Source organism: Mytilus californianus, unplaced genomic scaffold (assembly GCF_021869535.1).
Source record: "Mytilus californianus isolate M0D057914Y unplaced genomic scaffold, xbMytCali1.0.p SCAF_13, whole genome shotgun sequence".
In the NCBI taxonomy this organism is placed as follows: domain Eukaryota; kingdom Metazoa; phylum Mollusca; class Bivalvia; order Mytilida; family Mytilidae; genus Mytilus; species Mytilus californianus.
Window position 1 is genome coordinate 20,354,761 of NW_026262615.1, and position 23,312 is coordinate 20,378,072.

At 33.7% G+C, this 23,312-nt stretch overlaps 1 protein-coding gene across 1 annotated transcript; it reads left to right on the top strand.

Moving 5' to 3' along the window:
• The first annotated feature begins 6,559 nt into the window (after positions 1-6,559).
• On the top strand, positions 6,560-19,833 carry LOC127723345 (zinc finger protein 426-like). The gene is made up of 3 exons (XM_052229924.1): positions 6,560-6,678; positions 12,016-13,032; positions 15,958-19,833. Exons 2-3 carry the CDS (start codon positions 12,089-12,091, stop codon positions 16,787-16,789), a joined length of 1,776 nt encoding a protein of 591 aa, XP_052085884.1. The 5' UTR covers positions 6,560-6,678; positions 12,016-12,088; the 3' UTR covers positions 16,790-19,833.
• The last annotated feature ends 3,479 nt before the right edge of the window (positions 19,834-23,312 follow it).

Consider the following 23,312-nt stretch of genomic DNA (forward strand, 5'->3'; position numbering starts at 1 on the left):
TAATTTGGTTCGCGATTTGAAATGGCAATGTGAATAAAAAAAAACGTAAAAAAATACAATAAGAACGTCACACAAAAAAGACGCAGAACATACGAAGGGACAACCAAAACTCAAAAGTTGAAGAGAACTGACAACATTGCAAAACACGAGAGACGACGAAAAGACAAATTAGTCCGCAAACACTACGTAAAAAACTAAGTAACATGAACGCCCTCAAAACCGGGATAATCTGAGGTGCTTCCGAAGGGTAAGCAGATCTTGCTCCACTATTTGCACCCGTCAGGTAGAGTAAACCCTTGCTTTATCAATATCCATGGGAAATAAGGGTTGTTGGTGAATTAAATCTACACGAAACGGGAAAAATAAAAGTCAGTACAAATCAACTACATGTATCTGAAGAAAAAAAAATGTATCATATCTGGTAAACTAGTAAAATCTTAATGCACATTTGTACATATACATTATATACTATAAACCAAGGGCTTTATTACAGTATAATTCTATTGTGATTGTGTATTTCAATTCTATGTACCTATGCTATAAATCAATGTTCTTTTTCCTTATACACGTTCTCTATATGCCCCTTGTGGGCCCTCAATTGGTAATAAAATATGTTCTTGTTCTTGTTCTCCTGTACATAAGAAGGTAAGTAAGTGAGCTATAGTTATTCCACTAATCAATTTAAAAAGGGAGAGGGTTGTGTGTTATTCTCAACGGGGTTAATGTGTCTGTCAAACTCGGAAACCTCGTCACTAGTTATCTTTGATGTTCAGACTTCTTGTACTTTCGTTGAAGATCGCATGCATGTATTGTTGGTATTTCTTTGTCTTTTGGATTGCCGTATCGTTAACGCGTATACCAAAAATATCGTTATGACGTGTTTTGCAAACAAAATACCAAAATAAAACATGAATAAAAAAAACAACAACCACTGAACATCTATATATATGTCTCAAATAAGTTTAAGTTTAGTTGTTTCTTTGACACATACATGTACTTTTTAGAGAACTACACGTTCATAAATTGAGTAAACATCTTTAAATTAATAAATATTTTTCATAATAAATAAAAAGTGTTTGATATGAGATTTGATCGTTTTCCTGTGAAATTATGGCTACCTAAGTCAGTTACGACTTCCTAAATGTTTTCAAATCTTCACGGGTAGAAGTAAGGTCCAACTTCCCTGGCTAGAATAGAGAATGGAAACAAGGAATGTATCAAAGAGACAACAACCCGACCAAAGAGCAGTAAACAGTCCAAGGCCAAAAATAGATCTTCAATGCAGCGAGAAAATCCTGCACCCAGAAGGGGTGGGGGCTTCAGCTGGCCCCTAATCTATATTAGTTCAGCTAAGTGGACGCCACACTATATTTCGATACATACAAATGAACCACAATTAAAAAACACACAAGACTAACAAAGGCTAGAGGTTCCTGACTTGGGATAAGCGAAAAAATGCAATGTTGTTGATGGGTTTAGTATTCTGTGTGGTGCACACCAATGAAGTGGATGGCTTACTTTTTAGGCTTCTATTATTCACACTGATAAACGTAAGGACCAACATCTCAGTCAGGCTACTGTGTCGTACACAAGCGGTCAAAGTAATGTCAAACTTCTCATGGCTTCTTTGTTTTATACACACCGGTAGAAGTAAAGCTCATATTTTTCAGGCTTTTGTTGTTTACGCACCGGTAAATTAAAAGTAAAGCTCGACGTTATCAGGCTAATGGGTAGTACACACCGGGTAAAGTAACGCCTATTTTATTCGGGCTTCCATGATATGTACACCGGTAAAAGTAAAACCCAACATCGTCACGCACCGATAAAAGTAGGGATTAACTTTTTCAGGCTACTGTTAAAAAAAATGAGAAAATATGGTATGATTGCCAACGAGACATCTATCCACCAGAATTAAAATGAAGTGGTAGTAAGCAATTATAGACCACCAGACTGCCTTCAAATGAGAAAAAAACATACTGTATGGTCGCGGCTATAAAAGATATAAGACTACATGAGAAATGTGAAACAATTCATACGAGAAAACTAATGAGTCAGACCTAATTTAAAACAAAACAATTTTAGAAATATGACAGACATGAACCAACGACAACCACTTTACTACAGGCCGTTCCTGACTTGGTATAGGCACCTACAGAATGAGGTGGGGTAAAACAGGTTTGTGAGCGTTCAACCATCCCCCTGGCCTGGACAGACGTATTCTTCGTCGGGCTTCTGTAAAATGGTAAGGTCGAACTTCTTCGGGATTAAGTGTTGTAACACAGCGATTAACATATGCCTAACTGACTTATTCAGGCTACTATGATTTACACGCCGGTAAAGATCAGGACAAAATAGTTCAGTCTTTTGTGTCTTACACACCGGTATAAATAAGACTCAACTTCTTCAGGCTTTTGTGATTAAAAAAAACGGCAAAGTTAAAAAAAAAAGTCACAAATTCGCTGGGCCACTGTGTCGTACATACCGGTAAAGTCACAAATTCCTCAGGCTACTTTGTCGTACACACCGGCTGAAGTAATGGCTTACTTTTTGAGGCATCAATAATTTACAGGCCAGTAAAAGTAAGCACCAACTTCTTAAGGCAACTCTGTCGTAAAAATCAGTAAAAGTAATGCCAAACTTTCTCGGGCTTTTATGTGTCACGCACCGGTAAAAGTGATGCCTAACATCTTCGGGATTATATACATTGTAGACTAAGAAGTAAAGGTTCGGCTCGTATTTTTCTGTCTTTGTGCTGTACTTCTTCGTGTATTTATACGCATAGTCTCTGGTGGTGAGTGATCTCATAGCAATCATATACCACATCTTCTTAGTTTTATGTCATGGTAATTTTTTTATGTACTGTTCACAGTTGTAATTTAGGTTGAACGCCCTGAAATAATAAAGTACCAACCATCTTTGAAAATTCAATTATTGGCAGCCTAATGTTCGCAGACGATAGGCTAATCTTTGCAGACTCTAAAGAAAGTTTTCAGAAAAGCTCACCATATTGTGAAACCTGTCAAATCTATGATCCATTGTAAAAGACTATGAGTATATGGTACCTGGTAATATGCATTAAAAAAATAAAACAAGCAATAAAAAAAAATAAACAAGAAAAAATAGACTAAATCAAAAAACGAACCAGAAAATATTTAAATACAAAAACACTGTTTATATATATAGCGACGTTTGGAGCTATAAAAAATAACGGTTTAAGACACATATGCCTATGCAAAAAAAAATTGTAACTGCTCTCTACGGATGAAGAAATACGCCAGAAGCAGCCAGTATAGCTTCCAGGTTTGAACTTGGTAGAACCTCACGCCCCAATCATTGTTTCATTTTAACACATGTACTTGGTATAAAGATCGTGCATAACGCCAGAGACACATAAGACAATATCTGTCTCTGCTAACGCGTAAGCGGTATAGGGTCCATATATGACCCTATACGCATTATAAGACGTGGACCTTCTACATCAGGAATCATGAATATCGTTATTGTCGAAGCCTTATCCTTGGCTACATAATTAAATGTTTTACACACCAATAAAACACGATCACACCAACCACTTTGATCCGATATGCATGTACCAAGTCAATTAAGACTGGTGAAAGCTTGCAACTTGTTCTTGTGAGGGTTTTTTATTTGAAGATTTTCCTTAAAACTTAATAGTATAGATATAGACACTGTTTCTCTCCAGAAAATACCTTAGTTTATTGGTTTATTCCCCCATTCTTTAATTTCATTATGCATGTATGTACACTGTCGGAAAATATAAACTTTATTTGTACGAGCTTAAGCATGTGTAACCGGACGCAGGAAAAGCGAAGCTCTCCGAGTTTTTCTGTTTTTGCGTACACAGGACTGAGGTACTCGTTGACAGGACAATTTTGTTGGACCCCCCTTTTTTCCTAAACCCGTCTTTTTTTTTTTAAGATGTAATTAAAAGAAAACAAAAACATACGGATTTCTGAAATAAAACAAAAGGGGAGGGCAAAAAAATTTGTCAGTTTAGAAGAAGAAAAAATACAGACCAAGAAAACACGATCCCACCAACCACTTTGATCCGATATGCATGTATACGTACAACTAAGACTAATGACCGCTCGCAACTTGTTCTCATAAGGTTTTTTTAAAGAGTTTCCTTTAACTTGCTAGTACATATATAGACACTATTTTTCCGAGCTTTACTGTTGTTTCGTACACAGGTACTTTGGGACAGGACATTTTTTTGCCCTCCCCCTTTTTTTCCCAAACCCGTCATTTTTTTTCTTTTAAGATGAAATTAAAAGAAAAAAAATGCAGATTAAAAAGATGGAAAGGGCAAAAAAAAAATGCAAATTTAAAAGGTGAGGACAACAAATTCGTTCTGTCTCAATACCTTTTTGTTGAGAGTATTTTCTATGTCCTGCAAATTAACAATGACACTTTAACAGTTAGCTTTTTAATTCCAAATCGTTGTCTTTGTTTTTTTATAGACACATTGTTTAAACGCGCACCGTGACCCTGGGACATAATATACATTTGACCTACCGAATTAGACATATCACTGGGCTTGTACTTACACGAGCAACACGACGGGTGCAAGGGGCGGATCCAGCCATTTTTAAAAGGGGGGTTCCCAACCCAGGATAAAGGGGGGGGTTCCAACTATATGTCCCCATTTAAATGCATTAATCGTAAAAAAAAGGGGGTTCCAACCCCCGGACCCCCCCCCCCCCCCCCCTGGATCCGCCACTGGGTTGCCACATGTGGAGCAGGATCTGCTTACCTTTCTGGGGCACCTGAGTTCACCCACAGTTTTTGGTGGGGTTCGTGTTGCTCAATCTTTAGTTTTCTTTGTTGTGTTTTGTATACTGTTGTTCGTCTTTTGGTCTTTTTTCTTTTTTTTTTGCAATGCCGTTGTCAGTTTGTTTTCGATTTATGAGTTTGAATCACAATAAAACTAAACGTCCTTCTTTCTCTGTCAAATATATCACGAGCTGTGTCTTATGTCCCGAACATTCATCTTGTGTGTTCGTGGGAGGACATTGGTATTACTTAGACTTTAATCAGAAACAAATTTTGTTTTCAATAACATACAGACAGTTGCTAACACCTACATCATTTAGTTTTTTAGTTGATATTTGTCTCACTGGTAATCATACCACATCTTCTTGTTTTTATAAGAAAACGGAATAAGAATTTTTTAGGGAAATGAATGTTGAATCAATGTGTTTACCTGCTTTCAATAGTAACGCATTATTATGTTCTTCCGTCTTCTCTTCTTAAACAACTCATTTTGTCTTTAAGAAATTTAGACACAAACAGTTTATTAAGAAAACTAATTCCCCCCCTCCCCCCCCCCCCCCCAAAAAAAAAAAAACCCACCAAAAACACCAAAAACTAAAAACAAAAACAAACAAAAACAAAAACAAAAAACAACAACAAAAAGCAACAACAAACCCAACAAAATACCCAGAACAAACAAAATGTGAATGGTCGGTTTCGTTTATTTCGCTCATTCGAAGCATTATTTTTCTACTTCATCTTTAGACTATTTCCATTGGAAGTTATAGAATATCAATAACAATAATTTCGAACTTTCTAAGCGTTTTTGTGGATTTATCATCGGTTTACAGGACCATATTTAGATAATGTATACACATTTGGATACACCTACTGATAAATGGATACCCTTTTCGTACCGCCCCTCTTACAGTTACTGTTAAATCCGCTGGACGTTAAGCAGCCATCCATCATCATCATCATCATCATCATTATCATCAACTTTTATGTTAAACTGTTGAAAAGGGATAGAGTTTTAAGCGTACTTCAATGGGAAAATAAATATGTATGGAAAAAATGAGTACGAATTTTAATGGTAAAAATCATAAAGAAGTACAATGAAATATAATATCCAACGGGATACAAAAATATCTGAATGTCCCCCTCCCCCGTACAGAAAAAAAAAATATCAGAAACATTCAAGATAGATGCTTTGTTTGCGTGACACAATTTTAGTACAAAATGTTGTAAAAATACTCTAAAATATTTATAGATATACAAAATATTGAAACCGCATATTTTTCGTGCATGTTTGTTAAGGTTCGATGAACCTTGGCTTATAAAAATAGATTTATTTAAAGAAAAGACATATTTATATAAGTCGATCTCTGTAAAATCAACATCTTCAAATGTGCATAAATATTTTAATTTCAACGATAAAATGTTTTATTTAAAAGTTACTTGCCTTTAATTGATAAAAATCTGACGAATATAAATGTTGTACACAGTAATTGAGTGAAAAAAGTCAAACATTACATTAGTCTACAAATTTATGACTTTGTATACTTTTATTACATTGTTATATTTTCATAAATAAAATGACGTTGAATGTCATTGTCAACTTTTAATTACTATGTAGATCTGCAGGAGATTAAAAGGGGTCAGATAAATATGATAGTGATCTTAATCCCTGTCCCATATTTCACAAATTAAGGATTTGTAACTAATAGTCCCCTATCCCTCTTTCATCCTTTAAGTCAGAAGCGTTTGTCTCCCTTGCCCTGTTAATCCCAACTGGAGCACTTGTTCTTTATTTAGAAACACTTCCCAGGGCACTTGTCGGCGAGGAATGGTGATAATAAAGGATCTCAGAAATTACATGGGAGTCAAGTAAAATTCGCTTCTCTGGTAAGCACACAGGCGTATTCCGCTACATAACAATTCAGATACTTGATTTATTCATTTTTTATGTAATTATGAATGAGATTTTATGTGTAATTAAGGTAAAATATGCTCCGACAAAGAGGGTCGTCTCGCCCCTTGTCAGCCATTAACGTTCGATAAGGATAAACAAGGGTTCAATACCTATTTTTGATGCAGAAAACAATATTAAACACATTCCCTGGGCAGAATTTAAAATTATATATAAGTTGAAGTAAGAAGATAATAGTAGTTTGTTTTAATTTCCCTAATTTTGGGAAATTTCCTTTTGTGTACGGTCTGTGACCTCGTTAAGGGCAGTGGGTATTATAGGAATAAATTAGTTCCGTGACCTGCGGTAGGTGGCGCAGCTAATCAGATTTGAGGACAAAGGTAAATACTACACGTGGCTGGATAAAAATAGACACACTCATTTGTTATTCAATTCTAATTAAAGTATGGAATACTAGACAATGTCTTCTCTTGTAACATTTAAATGTGTAAAGCTGCTATTTTTTGTGGTCACAATGAATGTATTAAATATGTGCATATTGGGATTGGATATGGGGTTTTCATACATGACATACAATATAAATTTATTTTCCACATAATCTATTAAAATATCATTCATATAAGGCTCCTTCTATTTTATATTTTTCTCATTATAAGAGTTAACCAAGTAATGGTTTTAAAGTTTAAAAAAAAAGATATATCTTTTTTTAAATTAAAGATTTGTCAAAAAATGTCGTTAATTCTTTTGATGGGCTGTTACACTACTGTCCCAGGTAGAGGATCCGGAGGGTTGTGTGCCCAGCAGCATTCTCTATTTACCTGTCCTAAGTCAGGAGCCTGTAATTCAGTGGTTGTCGTTTGTTGCTGTATATCATATTTGTATTATATTTATTGTATACATTGTACATAAATCAGGCGATTAGATTTCTTGTTTGAATTGTTTTACATTTGTCATTTCCGGGCTTTTATGGCTTAATATTTAGTATTTGCACATTGTTGAAGGCCATATGGTGACCTATAGTTTTTAACTACTTTTTATGCCCCCGCCGTAGCGGAGGGAGCATTAAGTTTTACCCTTGTCCGTCTGTACGTCCCAACATTGGTTTCCGTTCTCTAACTTTAGTTTGCCTCAACTAAATGTTATGAAACTTATACATAATGCTTACAGATCAAGTTTGAATTTTGGTGGCGTCACATTTACTGTTCTAGAGTTATGCCCCTTTACAAATGGATTAATTGCTGAATTTTTCGTTTCTGTTCTCTAACTTTAGTTTGCCTCAACCAAATGTTATGAAACTTATACACAATACTTATTACGAGAAAATACAGATCAAGTTTCAATTTTGATGGCGTCACTCTTACCATTCTAGAGTTATGCCCCCTTACAAATGGAAAAATTGCTGAATTTTTCGTTTCTGTTCTCTAACTTTAGTTTGCCATTACCAAATGTTATGAAACTTATACGCAATGTTTATTACCACAAAACACAGCTCAAGTGTGAGTTTTGGTGGCATCACTTTTACCGTTTTAGAGTTATGCCCCTTTATAAATGGAAAAATTCCTGAAATATTTGTTTTGTTCTCTAACTTAAGTTTGCCTCAACCAAATGTTATGAAACTTATGCACAATGCTTATTACCACAAAAACTCAGATTAAGTACAAATTTGGGTAGTGTCACTTTTACAGTTCTTGAGTTATATTCCTTTATAACGTTATATGCAAGCAGGGGCATCACCTGTGTCCCATGGACACATTCCCCATTTATTTTGGTCTTTGATGGAGAGATGTCTCATTGTCAATAATAACACATCTTCTTATTTTTATATTGCATGTATATATATTTAAATTTTTTTTTATTGAAAATAGAACAAGAACATATTTTATTACCAATTAAGGGCCCACAAGGGGCATATAGAGAACGTGTATTAGGAAAAAGAACATTGATTAGCATAGATACATATAATTTAATTACACAATCACAATACAATTAGACTGTAACAAAGCCCTTGGTTTATAGTATAAATAATGTAGTTACATGAAAAAATAAATAGATCTAACTCATATTGACTTTAATAAATTTTGCAATAACATTAAAGACCTGATTGTCTAATAAGATTTTAATTCCTAATTAAATATTTTCAATGAAATCATAATGGCAGCATCATATCACAAGATGTCATCTTGTTGCCAATATATGTCTCAGGCATAGAATAGAAATTTTGAATAGTGCCTAAAAACAATACATTTGTAGTTAAAGGTTGTACATGTAGTAATGTTTTGTTTTGAAAATAGTATAAATATAATTCTGTATTGATAACCCACCTGAAAAAAAAAAATATATTCTTATAACATGTATAAACAAAAATACTTTTCTATCAGATAAATCTTGGGATATATTAGTATATTTTTAAACATGTCTTTAATAATATTTAAATACTTATTATGGAAAGGGTAATTATATTTTTTTCTTTGATAATGAATAATTTACCCAATTTAGATGCAAATTGTATTTTAAAAGATGTTTGAAATGAATTTAAAATAATTACATTACATAGATACAATGTATAAGAAGATGTGGTATGAGTGCCAATGAGACAACTCTCCATCCAAGTCACAATGTGTAAAAAGTAAACAATTATAGGTCAAAGAACGGCCTTCAACACGGAGCCTTGGCTCACACCGAACAGCAAGCTATAAAGGGCCCCAAAAATGACTAGTGTAAAACCATTCAAACAGGAAAACCAACAGTCTAATCTATATAAAAAATGAGAAACACTTATGAACCACATCAACCAATGACAACCACTGAACATCAGGTTCCTGACATACATTTGTAGGACACGTGCAAACAAATGCAGAGGGTTTAAACATTTTACTAGGCACCAGCCTTCACCCTTACCTGAAACAATAGTGTAACATCACAACATAGAAAGACATACTATGAAATATCAATTGAAATGGCTTAACTGAATCAAAAGACATATTAACAAAAACAAGTGAACACACACTGAACTAATACATTTGATCTATGATCTTTGTACATGTGTTTATAAAATGGAACGAAATAAAAAAACAACAATACATTAAACAGAACAATTATTATCACTTATACTACGGCTGAGTTGATTAGAGTTATAATAAGTGCCATGTTATATTTATTTCTGTTATTACAAAGAATTCTCAGGTTATCTCCCTTACAACACAACAATGAAAGAATACTTTAATTCAGGTGAAATAATAAGTGCCATGTTATATTTATTTCTGTTATTACAAAGAATTCTCAGGTTATCTCCCTTACAACACAACAATGAAAGAATACTTTAATTCAGGTGAAATAAAATTTATACAAAAGTGAGTGATTAGTATTATACAACTTGTTTTTAAGACATGAGTGTCCTCAATTCTGTATCCTTTAATTTAGGATATTTTTCTCAATTTTTATTGCTCATTATTCTTTATTTTATTCTTAATATTTTTGGACCCCATTATTTTTTATTCTTTATTTTGTGGGCCTATTTTTCTCTAGTAAGACCTCTATTTATACATCAAACATCTAAGGACAAGGATATAAACAACAGTAGGGCACGGTGTCACTTTACAGCCTCACCAATGGGCAAAACACATAGCCCATACCTTATAGGAGGGTGTGGATGGGGGTCCTTCATTTCTTTATTCTTTACTTTTTAGGCAATTTTTTCTTTATTCTTTATTTATTTTGCCTATTATTCTCCAATCTTTATATTTCAGCACCCCATTATTCTCTATTCTGTAATTTTGGAATCCTATTTTTCTCTATTCTTTATTTTTTGTGCCCTTTATCATGTTTATTCTGCACCTTTTGTCCATTATTCTTTTTTTTCTGTAAACCCCATCCAAACTCTCGTATAGGAAACAATAAAAGGTCCCACCATGACAAAATGTGAAAGCAGTCCAAATTGTGTTCTTTCCACAGTCCATTTATTATAGAAATTTTTTGGACTACCAAACTAACCAATATTAACAAGATGAGGCTTGAATTAAGGCCACCCAATTAACTTTTATTTCCAAATTCAGTTTCTGTAAACCAGTGTTTAAGATAAACTGAATTCTTGATGGTGATAAGTCAGGACATGATGGTAACTAGTACTAAACTAGTTTATTATATACTAGTACTAAGTAAATACAAGTAGATTATTTGTGTAATACAATCAATGACTATCATGCTGTATCAGCTTTCATCCATGATAATATGGATTTATCAAAGGCTTTATCAAACCCCTAATATGTATTACATTTTGGAGTATTAGGACTTTATTCATGAAAAAGGGGGGATTTTCCAGTTTTCAGACAAAAACTCAAAAACGTTTTGAGCAGTTTTCACGCCACATTGGTGACTTGTTTATAATTATTGAAATAAGCTCCCTTTGTTTTATATAAATTTCTGATATTCGTGTAGTTATGGAACTTTATTCGTTGAAAAATCGTCATTTATGTCAATGGGTACCACCGTGTGTGCATGTCTGTTTTCTATTTGCTCACAGTATTTCTAGTAGATCAAATGAATTCATTTAAAACATAAAGACGAGCTTAAAGGTCAAAGGGTGTATCATGCGCTTATGTCACAGCTCTTTATTCATCAGAAGACATAAATATTATCTTTGGGATACCAATTTTTGTTGCTTACGTGGTAAAGGTGGACCACAAATTGCAATGTTAAATAAAGTACAAATTTTGTATAAGCTTGTATGCAGACTTTGGCATAAGGGAGCTACCATTTGATTTTTATGGGGGGGCTAGGATGAAAAATTTTGTCCTGCATTTTTTTTTATTTGTAATCTCTGTCCTGCATTTTTATTTTTCACTCAATTCTGTCCTGCCCTTTTTTTATTAGTTTATCCTGCCTTTTTTTTGCCAAGTTGCTCATCCTGCCTTTTTTTTTACTCAAAACTCCTGTCCTGCCTTTTTTTTCAAATTTCATTCTAGCCCCCCCCCCCCCCCCCCCCCATAAAAATCAAATGGTAGCTCCCTAACCATGAATTCCCAAATCCACTAAAATACAATTTTTTCCTCAATCTACACAAATTGCTACCCACACAAACAAATGAATCCACATTAACTGATGAGGTCACGAGTAAACATATGATCACAATCTTGTATATATACACACATTGATTAAAATATTTGAGGTTCTTTATATTATGATATATAATTTCCCCCTTTTCCAAGTAATAAAATCATCATAAAACTACATTTTACACAGTACATATATTATATTTGTACATGGTTAAGATGATACACTGAACTAAATAATACATTATTTTTTTTTCATTTTAGATGACAATTTCCCATTGTCATGGTATGAAGTAACCAATATACACTGGAGCCGATCACTAAACTAGTATACAAGATGAATACCTCAGACGATTACATTAAATCAGCCGTTGAAAGTGAAATCACCCGAATGTTGGCAAAAAATGCTATGTCCACCGTTAAAAGTACTGTCAGAAATAACCAGCCTAAAATTAAACAGGAGCCGATCGATGAAGATGAGCTGGGAGGAGAAACAAATGGTCAAGGAATTAAAATTGAGAAAATGGACGAAGATGAAGATAACCTAGATGGAATAAGTATACAAACTGTTCAGAGTACAAGTACAGCACCAAGTTCTGGCAAGTACTCTGTCAAAGTCGTCACAAAATATATGTGTCGATATTGTGCGAGGCAGTTCGACTCTCCGGATGAAATGCAGGAACACATTGCTTCACATGCACGTGGAAAATCAAACCAATGTCACTCCTGTTATGTTTGTTCAAAGACATACTCAACTCCATCAAAACTTCAGCGCCATGTGCGTGTTCATAGTGGTGAGCGTCCGTATGCCTGTAACATTTGTGGTAGACGTTTCACCCGTTCTGATCATGTCAAACAGCATTTAAAGGTTCACATGCCACAGAAACAGAGAAACCAGTGTCGTCTTTGTAGTCAGAAGTTTCTCCGTAGACAAACCCTGCATTCTCATCTTCAACAGGCACATGGTGTATCCACTGTCTATACCTGTCACAGATGTGGTGAAGCATTTGACGAAATAACCAAACTGCATGCTCATAAAAATCTGCATATCTCTATCTACGGGAAAAATGAAGGGCCCGCTGTAGAGGGTGGTATGGTTATTAAACAAGAACCGGGAGAGAATGGTGACCAAAATACACCTATGATTGGTTTGGCTAAATTCAGTCTTGGTCCCCAACCTGCACCAGATGACTTACTCAAAGTAGTGAATGCAGCCCAAGGTGGAGGCAATGGCTACACCTCTAAAATGGATGGATTCTCAGTGTCAGATGAAACACACAGGTTAATAATAGTTAATACTATAAAATATATTTGTGGCAAAAGTTATTTTATTAAATATGACCAACCTCTTATTTACCTCCAAAAGTGACTTTTTCTAACATTGAAAACCAGATAGTTTTTTTTTACTCCCTTATTTCTGGAACTATGCTATATAAATTAAGAAGGATGCAACCCTTCCTACATGCTAGTGCTTTAATGTCAGATGTTCATAAAAATTTGTACATTATTATTTCCTGATGTAAAAATTCACATATTAGTAGGTCAGCCTGGTCCATTGACAAATCAAAGAGTTATACCCCTTTAAACTTAACATTAAGAAAACATAAAAATCAAACGAATCGACCATATCAATTGCAGTGGGGTTGGGAGGTTGTGCGAGCAATCATCACACAGGATTTGTCAGCAGGGGGTCTGGGTGCTGCAAAAGCATCCCCCACAGGTGCAGAGCACCCTTTTAACCCCGGGGATATTCACTGAGTCTGGACAAAATCATACATATACATACTCAAAACAATGCAATTATTCAACATATGAGTGACATACTGGTATACATATGAATGTTGTGTATACGGAAGTGTACATTAATAAAAAAGTATGATGGAAATATTTGATGGAATAACGGACAAGATGAATGCAATATATCCCACTCTAGGGTATAATCATGACAATAATAACATACTTACATAATGATTGACATTTTATCTATCATTTTGTTTATGTTTGAAGGTTTTAAAGGCATACAAAGCAACCAAACATATTTTTATATTGACCAAAATATACATGTCTGCTTCAGCCCATGACTGCACTGTTCTACGGTTTCCCTCTGAAACTCCTATTTGGTAAAGATTAAATTGTATCATACATGTAACCTATTTATATGACCGCAAAATCGTATATTGGTATGACGTTGGCGTCGTCGTCGTTGTCGTCTTCCGAAGACACATTGGTTTTCGCACAATAACTTTAGTTTAAGTGAATGGATCTCTATGAAATTTTACCATAAGGTTCAATACCACAAAAGGAAGGTTGGGATTGATTTTGGGGGTAATGGTACCAACAGTTAAGGAATAAGGGGCCAAAAATAAGCATTTTTGTAACTTCCAGACAATAACTTGCGTTTAAGTGTATGGATCTCTCTGAAATTATACCACACGTTTCCATACCACAAAGGGATGGTTAGGATTGGCTTTGGGGGGTTATGGCTCAAACTGTTTAGGAATTAGGGGCAAAAAAGGTGGAAAAACAAAGGTTTCCTGGTTAATGGACAATTTAAAAGCAGTGTAAGGGAGGTAATCCAAAAACAAAATTGTACAATGTTGTACAATGTTGGATTACCTCCCTTACACTGCTTTTAAATTATCTATTTAAGACTTTTATGATGTATTTAAATTGGGAATTATGGTTGCAAACTCCATTGGAAATTTGTGAATTGAGATTATGACCATATCTTGAGGGAAAGAATTTTTTTTTTTGGAAAAGGGGGGGGGGGGGGGGGGTGGGGGGTGGGGGGGAGGGGGGTAAAAAAGAAATTGTGGGGGACAATTTTTTTTTTCATTTTAGATTTCAGAAAATTTCTTCAAATATTTTATTTTTGGCAAAAAAAAGGGGGGGGGGGGGGGGGGGGGGTGTCAATACGCAACAGCATAGTGTATTTCAAAAGCAAAAAAATTGAATATAAATTCAAATCATATACCTATTCTAAGTTCTTTGACTACAGTTATTTGGTGTCAGAAAGCTATTATGTGTCAAATATTTAATTACAATCCAAATTCAGACCTGTATCATGTGTATCAAGCACGAATATTGTGTCCATTTTCGCCCCAACTGTTCAGGGTTGGACCTCTGCGGTCATATCCAGCTGCGCTCAGAGAAGCATTTTATTTTAATTGGGTTAAGTAATTATTGTACACATGACCCGTTAATTCATTTGGTTAAAAACTATATATCACCTACATGTATCCCCCCCCATAATTTTTATTTATAGTTTAATTTCATAGCAGGGAAGGGAAATCCTCTACAGTTTGCCATTTTGTCTGAATTAATAGAAGTTTCAAGTTATTGTCTCTTGTCTTGGCTTCTTATGAAAGTTCTCCAATAAAAGGATAGTTTGGAATGCATTTCAGAGAAGAATTGCATTTTTTGTTGAATCCGATAAATCATAAGGCATAGTTTAGCTTTTAGTTTTTTATGGGGTACTGTTCTGAGACTTTTGTACCATGTGTACTGGGAGAGTTACACAGATCAGCTTCTGCTTCTGAGGTATCTTTTTTTCGTTTGATTGTCATAGACTTTTTTTCATCATGTTCATCCACATCTGTGCATTGTACTTTATGCCAAAGCATTAAATGCAAAATACTTAATTTTTTCCTTAAGTATGTTGGTCTTTATGTGTATTAGAATTTAGATTTATACACTAGTTTTTTTAAGAAATTATGGTTTCAACATCATACATTCATGTACTCTTTAACACATCTGCTACTAATAAAAATATGAACATGATAAATTGTACCTGTTGACACCTGTTATTTTCTCTGCAAAAAGAAAAAAAAATTACATTAATTACTTTAATTAACACTAATTTGTTTTAGCTGAAATTACATTTGAGTTTAAATACAAAAAGTAAAATAACAAAAATACCGAACTCGAAGGAAAATCCAAAACGGAAAGTCCGTAATCAAATGGCAAAATAAAAGCTCAAACACATCAAACAAATGGATAACAACTGTCATATTCCTGACTTGGTACAGGCATTTTCTTATGTAGAAAATGGTGGATTAAACCTGGTTTTATAGCTAGCTAAACCTCTCACTTGCATTTTGACTTGTATTGCTTAAAAGAATAGCTTAAAAAATTTCAGACTTTGAACATGTTGAAAGACAATAGTAATTATGCATTTCATTTTCATTACATTTTCTCTTTTATCAGGTTGGCAGTAGCTCTTCCGAAACAAGGAACGCCTTTTGAGAAACCACAAGTGGCCACATACAGCTATCCAATAAAATATGCCCGATCCCCTCCGCCACAGGAAGAGAATTACCCGGCAGATACCTTGTCAGATGGAATGAATATGTTCATCCTGCCATCTCATATTAAAAAGGAACCAGAAAGTCCGGAATACAGTATGGATTACTCTTATAAGGCAGACGAAACTAATTCCTCTTACGTTGACGATATTGCTGGAGAAGATCAGGAGGAGGAGGACAATGACGATGATTATGAAGAGGCCCAAGATGACTCGAAAACAGGGAATCTTGGTGAAAATGCAGTTCAGGATTTGTTAACAGGGCCTCCAGCGGAAAACAAAGGTATTAAAATGAAACTGTTTGGTCCGGCTAGTTATAAAGCTGCAATGAGAAATAAAATAGCGATGAAAATACCAACTCCTCGTCTAAGACAAATGCAAAATCCCATGATACGGAGTGCCACCTTGGCTACAAATACAGGCAACACCACCAATACTATGCTAGAAGCCAAGAACTTTTCTCCTTACATAGTTGGGACAGCCAGCGCTGGACAAGGCCAAACTGTGTCTCCTGTCCAAGAAACAATCTCTAAAGAGAAGGAGAAGAAATTAAGTAAATGCGAGCACTGTTGTATTTGGTTTGAGGATTATACCATGTGTTTGTTACATAACTCGCTCCACTCTGCTGATGAGGCTGACCCATTCACATGCAGAAAATGTATGAAAAAACTCGGAAACCGTTTAGAATTCACTGCACATCTAGTGTGGCATCTTGAACCAGATATGGACAGTTAAAAGTGTGGCAGCTTTAGTCAGACATGGACAGTTAAAAGTGTTTACTGAAATTAACTAATCAAGCCCAAAGCATTTAATTATAAATACATGTACATTGATTGACAATGTATATGTTCACTGTTTCATTGAAAATGATATATGTATCATGTGTATATTTATCATGTGCTTTTGTTCTAGTATATGATCATGTATGTAATTTAATCAAAGGTATTACATGTATGTCTTGTGCATGTGTAATACTAATCTAGGTTAAATTTGTTAATTCAATGTTTGTACAGAACTTTTAAATGAAATTGTTTATATTGTGGATTTTTATTTCCCTTTTCATTGAGTTGTTAAGGATTGAATGATAACTTAGGTCATGAGGTCAACATAAATGGTCTTAATTGTCTATAATTGCTTACATCCACTTCATTTGAACTTTGTTGGGTAGTTGTCTCATTGGCAATCATACCACATCTCCTTATTTTTATGTTAACAGTAAGTGAGTGTCTACACATAATATCCTGCTCCAACTACGGTAGGTTAAGTCTAGACAATCCAAGCTGTAAATTTGTTTTAATAGATTATCAAACATGTCAAAGGGGTTGCCTTTAACATTGAATTTCAAAGACAATATTGCTTTATAAAGTAACTACCATGTTTCAATTGAAATATACAAAGTAAATGAAGTCAGACTGTCGCATTATGCACTGACTAGTCATCTTTTATGAAGGAATTGTGTTTTTTGTTCAAATAAATTGTTTTGATTCTTAATTTCTACAAGAAAATACAAAATATTTATTTTAGTAAATGTATTTTATTGAAAAAGATTTTTTTTATGAAAGTTGAAAAAATGGTTGTCCAGAGACCCACTATCCCCAAACAAAAGAAAAGAAAAAGAGGGGACAGCAGATAGGGTCAGTGCATGTGTACTAGTACTACTGTTTAAAAATGGGCAACATTGAATTTTTACTGAATCTCTTTATGTGTACTGTAAATGTAGCTGCGGAACCGCAGCTCTTAGGGCCTTATGATATTTTTTGACAATTTGCAGACCATATAAAACAGACCATAAACTTTTGTCCACAAATTGTCAAAAAATATAACGACCTTAGAGCTACATGTACAGTTCTGCAGCTACTGTATATGTACCTACCTAAGGAAAAAATCATTTCATAGCTATAGGTCACACATTTTATACTACTTGTTGACTTTTATTTATTTATATATATTGTTGGCTTTGTATTGATCATGTTGATTGTTAAAACAGAATAGAAAATTATAATAAACATTTTGGTTGTAAAAATCTGTTACATGTAAATTTTGTGGGACATATTGTGTATTAATTGTTATTAATTACTGCAATTTTTATAAGATTTGAAACTTTACAATTTAAGAGAGAAAAAGTCCACATACCACAGCAATAGTTGTTTGCATGATTCTTCAAAAGTTCATGGAAAAGTTGGTAGGACTTAAAAATCATTCACAATAGATTTTATCAAATTTTAGATTTATAAAAAAAAAAATTCTGCACTTTAAAAAAAAAAATCTGTGGTAAATTTTCAGATACTGGTGACTTGATTGCATCTTAAAACTTGGAGTAAATTGTCTTTTTCTCCACATGATGTGCTGAAAGAAAAGACAATGTACATTTATGAGACTTCAAAGAGGGAAATATAAATATCAATTTTCTTGTGGTTTGTTCTTTATCTATATTCTACATTTTTGATGAATACTGTACTTTTATGATTAAGGAAAAGAAAAAAAACTTCTTTTTTGCTGTTTAGAATATTTTTACATGCAGGTCATTACAGTTATTGTTGTTTTAATGTACATAAATAACCATAGTTGCTGTTGTTTTGTAAATACATTTCCATAGTAACTAAAATTGCCTCGTGATAAATGGACATGTGTTGTAAAGAAAACATTGCTAAGTTTTATTATACAGTGAACTTACTTAACTAGAAGCAAAGCACTAGAACTTTAATAATAAATTATTTTTTTAAAATATTTTAATTTAAAAATATTGCGTCAAAACTTGGTGTTGGCAAACTCAACTTATGAACCAGTAATTATCTTCCTTTGATAAATTAAAAAGAGGGAAACTTCTCTTATGATTGGAAGTTACAATAAACAATGTAATTCTTCTTTAAGAGACCATGGTCTCTGGTGGAGAGTTGTCTCATTGGCAATCATACCACATCTTTTTTCATAAGCTAAAAATTGTCAAAAACTTACAATGTAAATCTTGTTAAGGGCAGATCCAGGGTTTGATGAAAGGAAGGGGTTGTAATGGTTTATAATGATAAAATTATTGCTGAGTGTAGCTAGACCAAAAAAAATATTTACAATTTTATGCAAAAAAATGATATTTTTTCTGATTGAAAGGGATATTTGATTTTGGTTCAGACTGGTTTCAATGAACAATAAAATCTGTTAAAAAGAATAGAGAAAAATAGGCCAAAAAAATTAAAGAATAGAGAATAATGAGCAAAATTATAAAGAAAGGAGAAAAATAATAAAAGAAAATTTAAAAACAGAAATGAGGGACCCTCCTATCCAGACTCTTTTATAATCATTGACTATTTGAAGTTAACTTGATTGTCTGTCTACAAGTATTTCTATCAGTCACTACCCAATAAAGATATAGTAATGTTGCTTTTATGATTTTGGTACTCATCAAAGATTTGTTTAAAAATGGGCATGTAAAGACAGGAAAAAATTGTATTTCTGTATGATCAATTTACTATACAAAGAGAGATAACTCAAATTCTATATTTCACTGATATGATTGCATAAAACATTGAGCTTTATTTCATAATATGAATATGTTATAATTTTTGTAACTGTTGTTGAATAAAATGTCCTTGTTTGATGTTTTAAGGACGGGAATATAATAGAGCAACCAGGCTGTTGTTGTATTGTATATTTGTATAGGAAATTGACTTTAGGAATATGTTAACACATGTTGTATTTTATACTTGTATAGGAAATTGACTGTAGAGTGCTGCTTTTTGGCTTTATCTATTTTCTTTTTCAAAAATAAATTGCAATATTATGTAGTTTTATTTTATTTTGATTTTCCATATTCTACTGTAAACATTCCATAACAGATTCATGGCAAAAAGAGTCTTTGGAAGACCTATCATGTGTTCACTGATGTCCTTGCATGTGGTAAATATACCATTTGAAGAGGATGAAAAAGAGATGTGGTGTATACATGAATGAATCAAAAAACAACCCAATGACAGAAAGCGATCCAGGATTTTGAAAAAGGGGAGGCCCCAAACTAGCCAACGTTAAAAGTGGGACAAATAAACAGTCTATGCATTATCCATATATGCTAACTATATTTGGTGTATGGTATGATTATAAGGTGTCTGGTGGGGTTCCTCGGACCATGAATACATTGATACTGTAAAGTTTAAGTGATACTTGTACATGTAGTAAAACCTTTCTATTACAAACTTTCAACATAAGTTCAATCGTGGTAAGTAGGGCAGGTGAGACATTTCAGAGCGAGCACTCTTGTTTCAAAAACCACCAAATTGTAAAATTAGACAAAATACTGTAAATTCAGAAATTATTGTGTGGTTTTTATTAACGCAAATAGTGCGACTCGGTTAGTATCGCAATAATTAGAACTCACATTCTGATATCTGATATATGCATCTGTATGCAGAATTTCCTGAAATCACAATAATTGATCTCGCATTATTGTCCATTCTTCATAAATTGCAAAAATAAGTGCACGCAATAATATCTGAATTTACATTAAATGTAGGAGGAGTTGAGAACACCATTTTTTACAGCAAATGCGAAAGACCATTTTTGACCTCTTTTTGTGTTTTTCAGAACCTATTATGGATAGAAAAAAACCTCAGAATGACTAAAATTATTAGCAAAAGAAGATCTGCAATTGAATCAGCATTGTGAAATCGTTAGTTGGCACATTATAAGAGTTATTGCCCTTGAAAGACACTCTTTACCCAGAGAGAAACTCTAAATAGCACGAATGATCAGCAAAATACAATCTACAAATAAGTGAACATGGTTGAAATCATCAGTGGACTCCTTATAGGCTTAGTTGTCATCGATAACAATGTTTATAAAAATAAGGAGATGTGATATGATTACAAATGAGAGAACTATCCACCAAAGTTCAAATGAAGTGGATGTAAGCAATTGTAGGCTACCATGGAGAAAGACCCATACAGGATAGTTGGTTATAAAAGGCCACAACATAAAAATATGAAACAATTAAACTGAGGTAACTAACGACCTAATTTTTACAAAATAATTTACGAAAAACAAATATGACAAACACGAACAAACACAACCACTGAATTGGGACAGGCACATAAAGAATGTATCGCCGTTAAACATGTTTGAAGGTGCCCTAACCTGGGACAGTGGTGTAACAGTTCAACATGCCCACTTTTTGTGCTTTTAGCTAGCAGTTATTTTGAAAACTATAATAAATAGAGGGATAGTTTTACTAGAAAATATGACCAGCTAGAAAAAAACTACAAATAAGTCAACAGGGACAAAATTTAAAATGAATTCCATATTTTTCCAAAACGATTTTTACCCATTTTTTTGCCGAAGCTTCTATAGATAGCAAAAATGTGCAAAATATTCAAAGGACGAATAAGATAAAATGGTTCCTATCTTAATTTACGAGCCCTATATATTTAACATTATCACAAACTTGCAATTGTAGTTAGGCTTTGCAAATAATATTTTCCTTATTTATCTTCAAGAAATCATAAGTTTTAAATAAGAAGAGAAGATTTAGATAAAGTTCTTGAACGCTTTGCTGAAAATGTAAAAAAATATTACTTATAGTAGTAAAAGACATATGAAACACAATTGTTCAAAATATTTTCTGAACACTATAATAATTGACAAAGGAGTGTTGAAAAAGCATGTTTGACACATTTATAAAAAAAAAAGAAAAAAATAACATATGCAGTTTACTATCCATCATGATCCGTATACTGAAAATCCGTATACTGAAAAATCAATTTTTCAGTATACGGATATGGATAGTAAACTGCACATTGCTAGAAAACAAAGAAATAGTGATGCCAACGTTAAAAACGTTAATAATGTAAAACAAATGAATAGGAAATACGAAAAAAGATTTGAAAAAAAAATTGATAAACAAAATTTTAATCTGCAGTAACCGAGTCCCTGTGATCAGAACATGGTTTGTAAACAATTAGATACTTACAAAGAGGAAGTTAGATACATCATTAGTTCAAAATGACAGTGATTTGCTTTGTATGTCTCTATTTGATGACCGTCCAGTGAATTCAAAGGTTTTAGAAATTTGATAGAGTTCGAAGGACGGGTTTTTCTTACTAGCTAGCTGGACAACAAGAGTACATTGAACAGGGACAAACATTTTGCCTTGTGAAAGCCCCCATATCGGCCCGCAGCAAAGACTTGTTGCAAATTTCTTTTAAAGTGCAAAAGGAGCGGCATTATTCTAACACGGACCAATGATTTAACGCAGACAGTCTACGTATGTATATACCCCGCACAGCCAAACGTCCGCATTCTCAGCATCGGTTTTACTACCAGGCGGTAGAAGTCCAGGGGCGTGTTTTTTTATTCTTCGTTAGTGAGCCAGAAGAGGTCCATTTTTATTTTTTTTTGCATTGGGAAGATCTTCTATCGCTCTTCTACCTCTTCCCTTTAAATAGGTAGTTAAGACGGCAGCGGCACATAACAAACATGGCGTCGTTTAGTCTAAATGACACTAATAAATTTATGAATGCAGATATAATAGAATGTGAGCTGAGTGATAACTGTTCTTATGGTATGGAAGCCTTAGAAGCACATCCCTGTAGAGACGATAAGCTGGATAGATATAAGAACTACACGGACAATGACAGTACGGGGACGACTATTTGATATTCTCGGGAGGGGGAGGGGGCAAGAGGATTTTTTGCGGATTTATTATTCATTTTAATCTGTCTCTAAGCATGCCTTTTTTCAGTTCTTACCAGGCCACCAAATTATATTCAAAATTCTCCCCCCCCCCCCCAAAAAAAATATATATCAAATGGTTTTACCCTTATTTAACAAGAGTTTAAATTGATTGATTGTTGGTTGCTTATTTTTAACGTCCAGTGACAAATATTTCATGCATGTTCAGGAAAACACGAGTTTAAAAGTCAAGTATATAATATAACAATAAAGAGATGTGGTATGATTGGCAATGAGGCAATTATCCACCAACAACAACAACAACAATTTTTATTTGTCAATCAAGACGCCCCGAGGAACAGTACAATTACAGTTAAATTAAAGTGTACAAATAATTGTGGTGATGTTTTTTCATTGAACTATTTGATATTACAATACATGACAATAAAACTAAAACTATGTAGGAGAAGGGAGACAACAAACACAGTATATTCCCAAAGATAATGAGTGAGTGAACACAATCAGTACCGTTGTATTATTAAAAGAAGAGCTGGGGGCTACTCATGTTTTATCACTTAATTTTGCTCTTCTAGTCTTTATCAAA

Coding starts and splice junctions, on each gene's coding strand:
- LOC127723345 (XM_052229924.1), top strand. CDS start 12,089: ATGAATACCTCAGACGATTACATTAAATCAGCCGTTGAAAGTGAAATC. Junction 13,033..15,957: donor GTGTCAGATGAAACACACAG/GTTAATAATAGT, acceptor CTCTTTTATCAG/GTTGGCAGTAGCTCTTCCGA.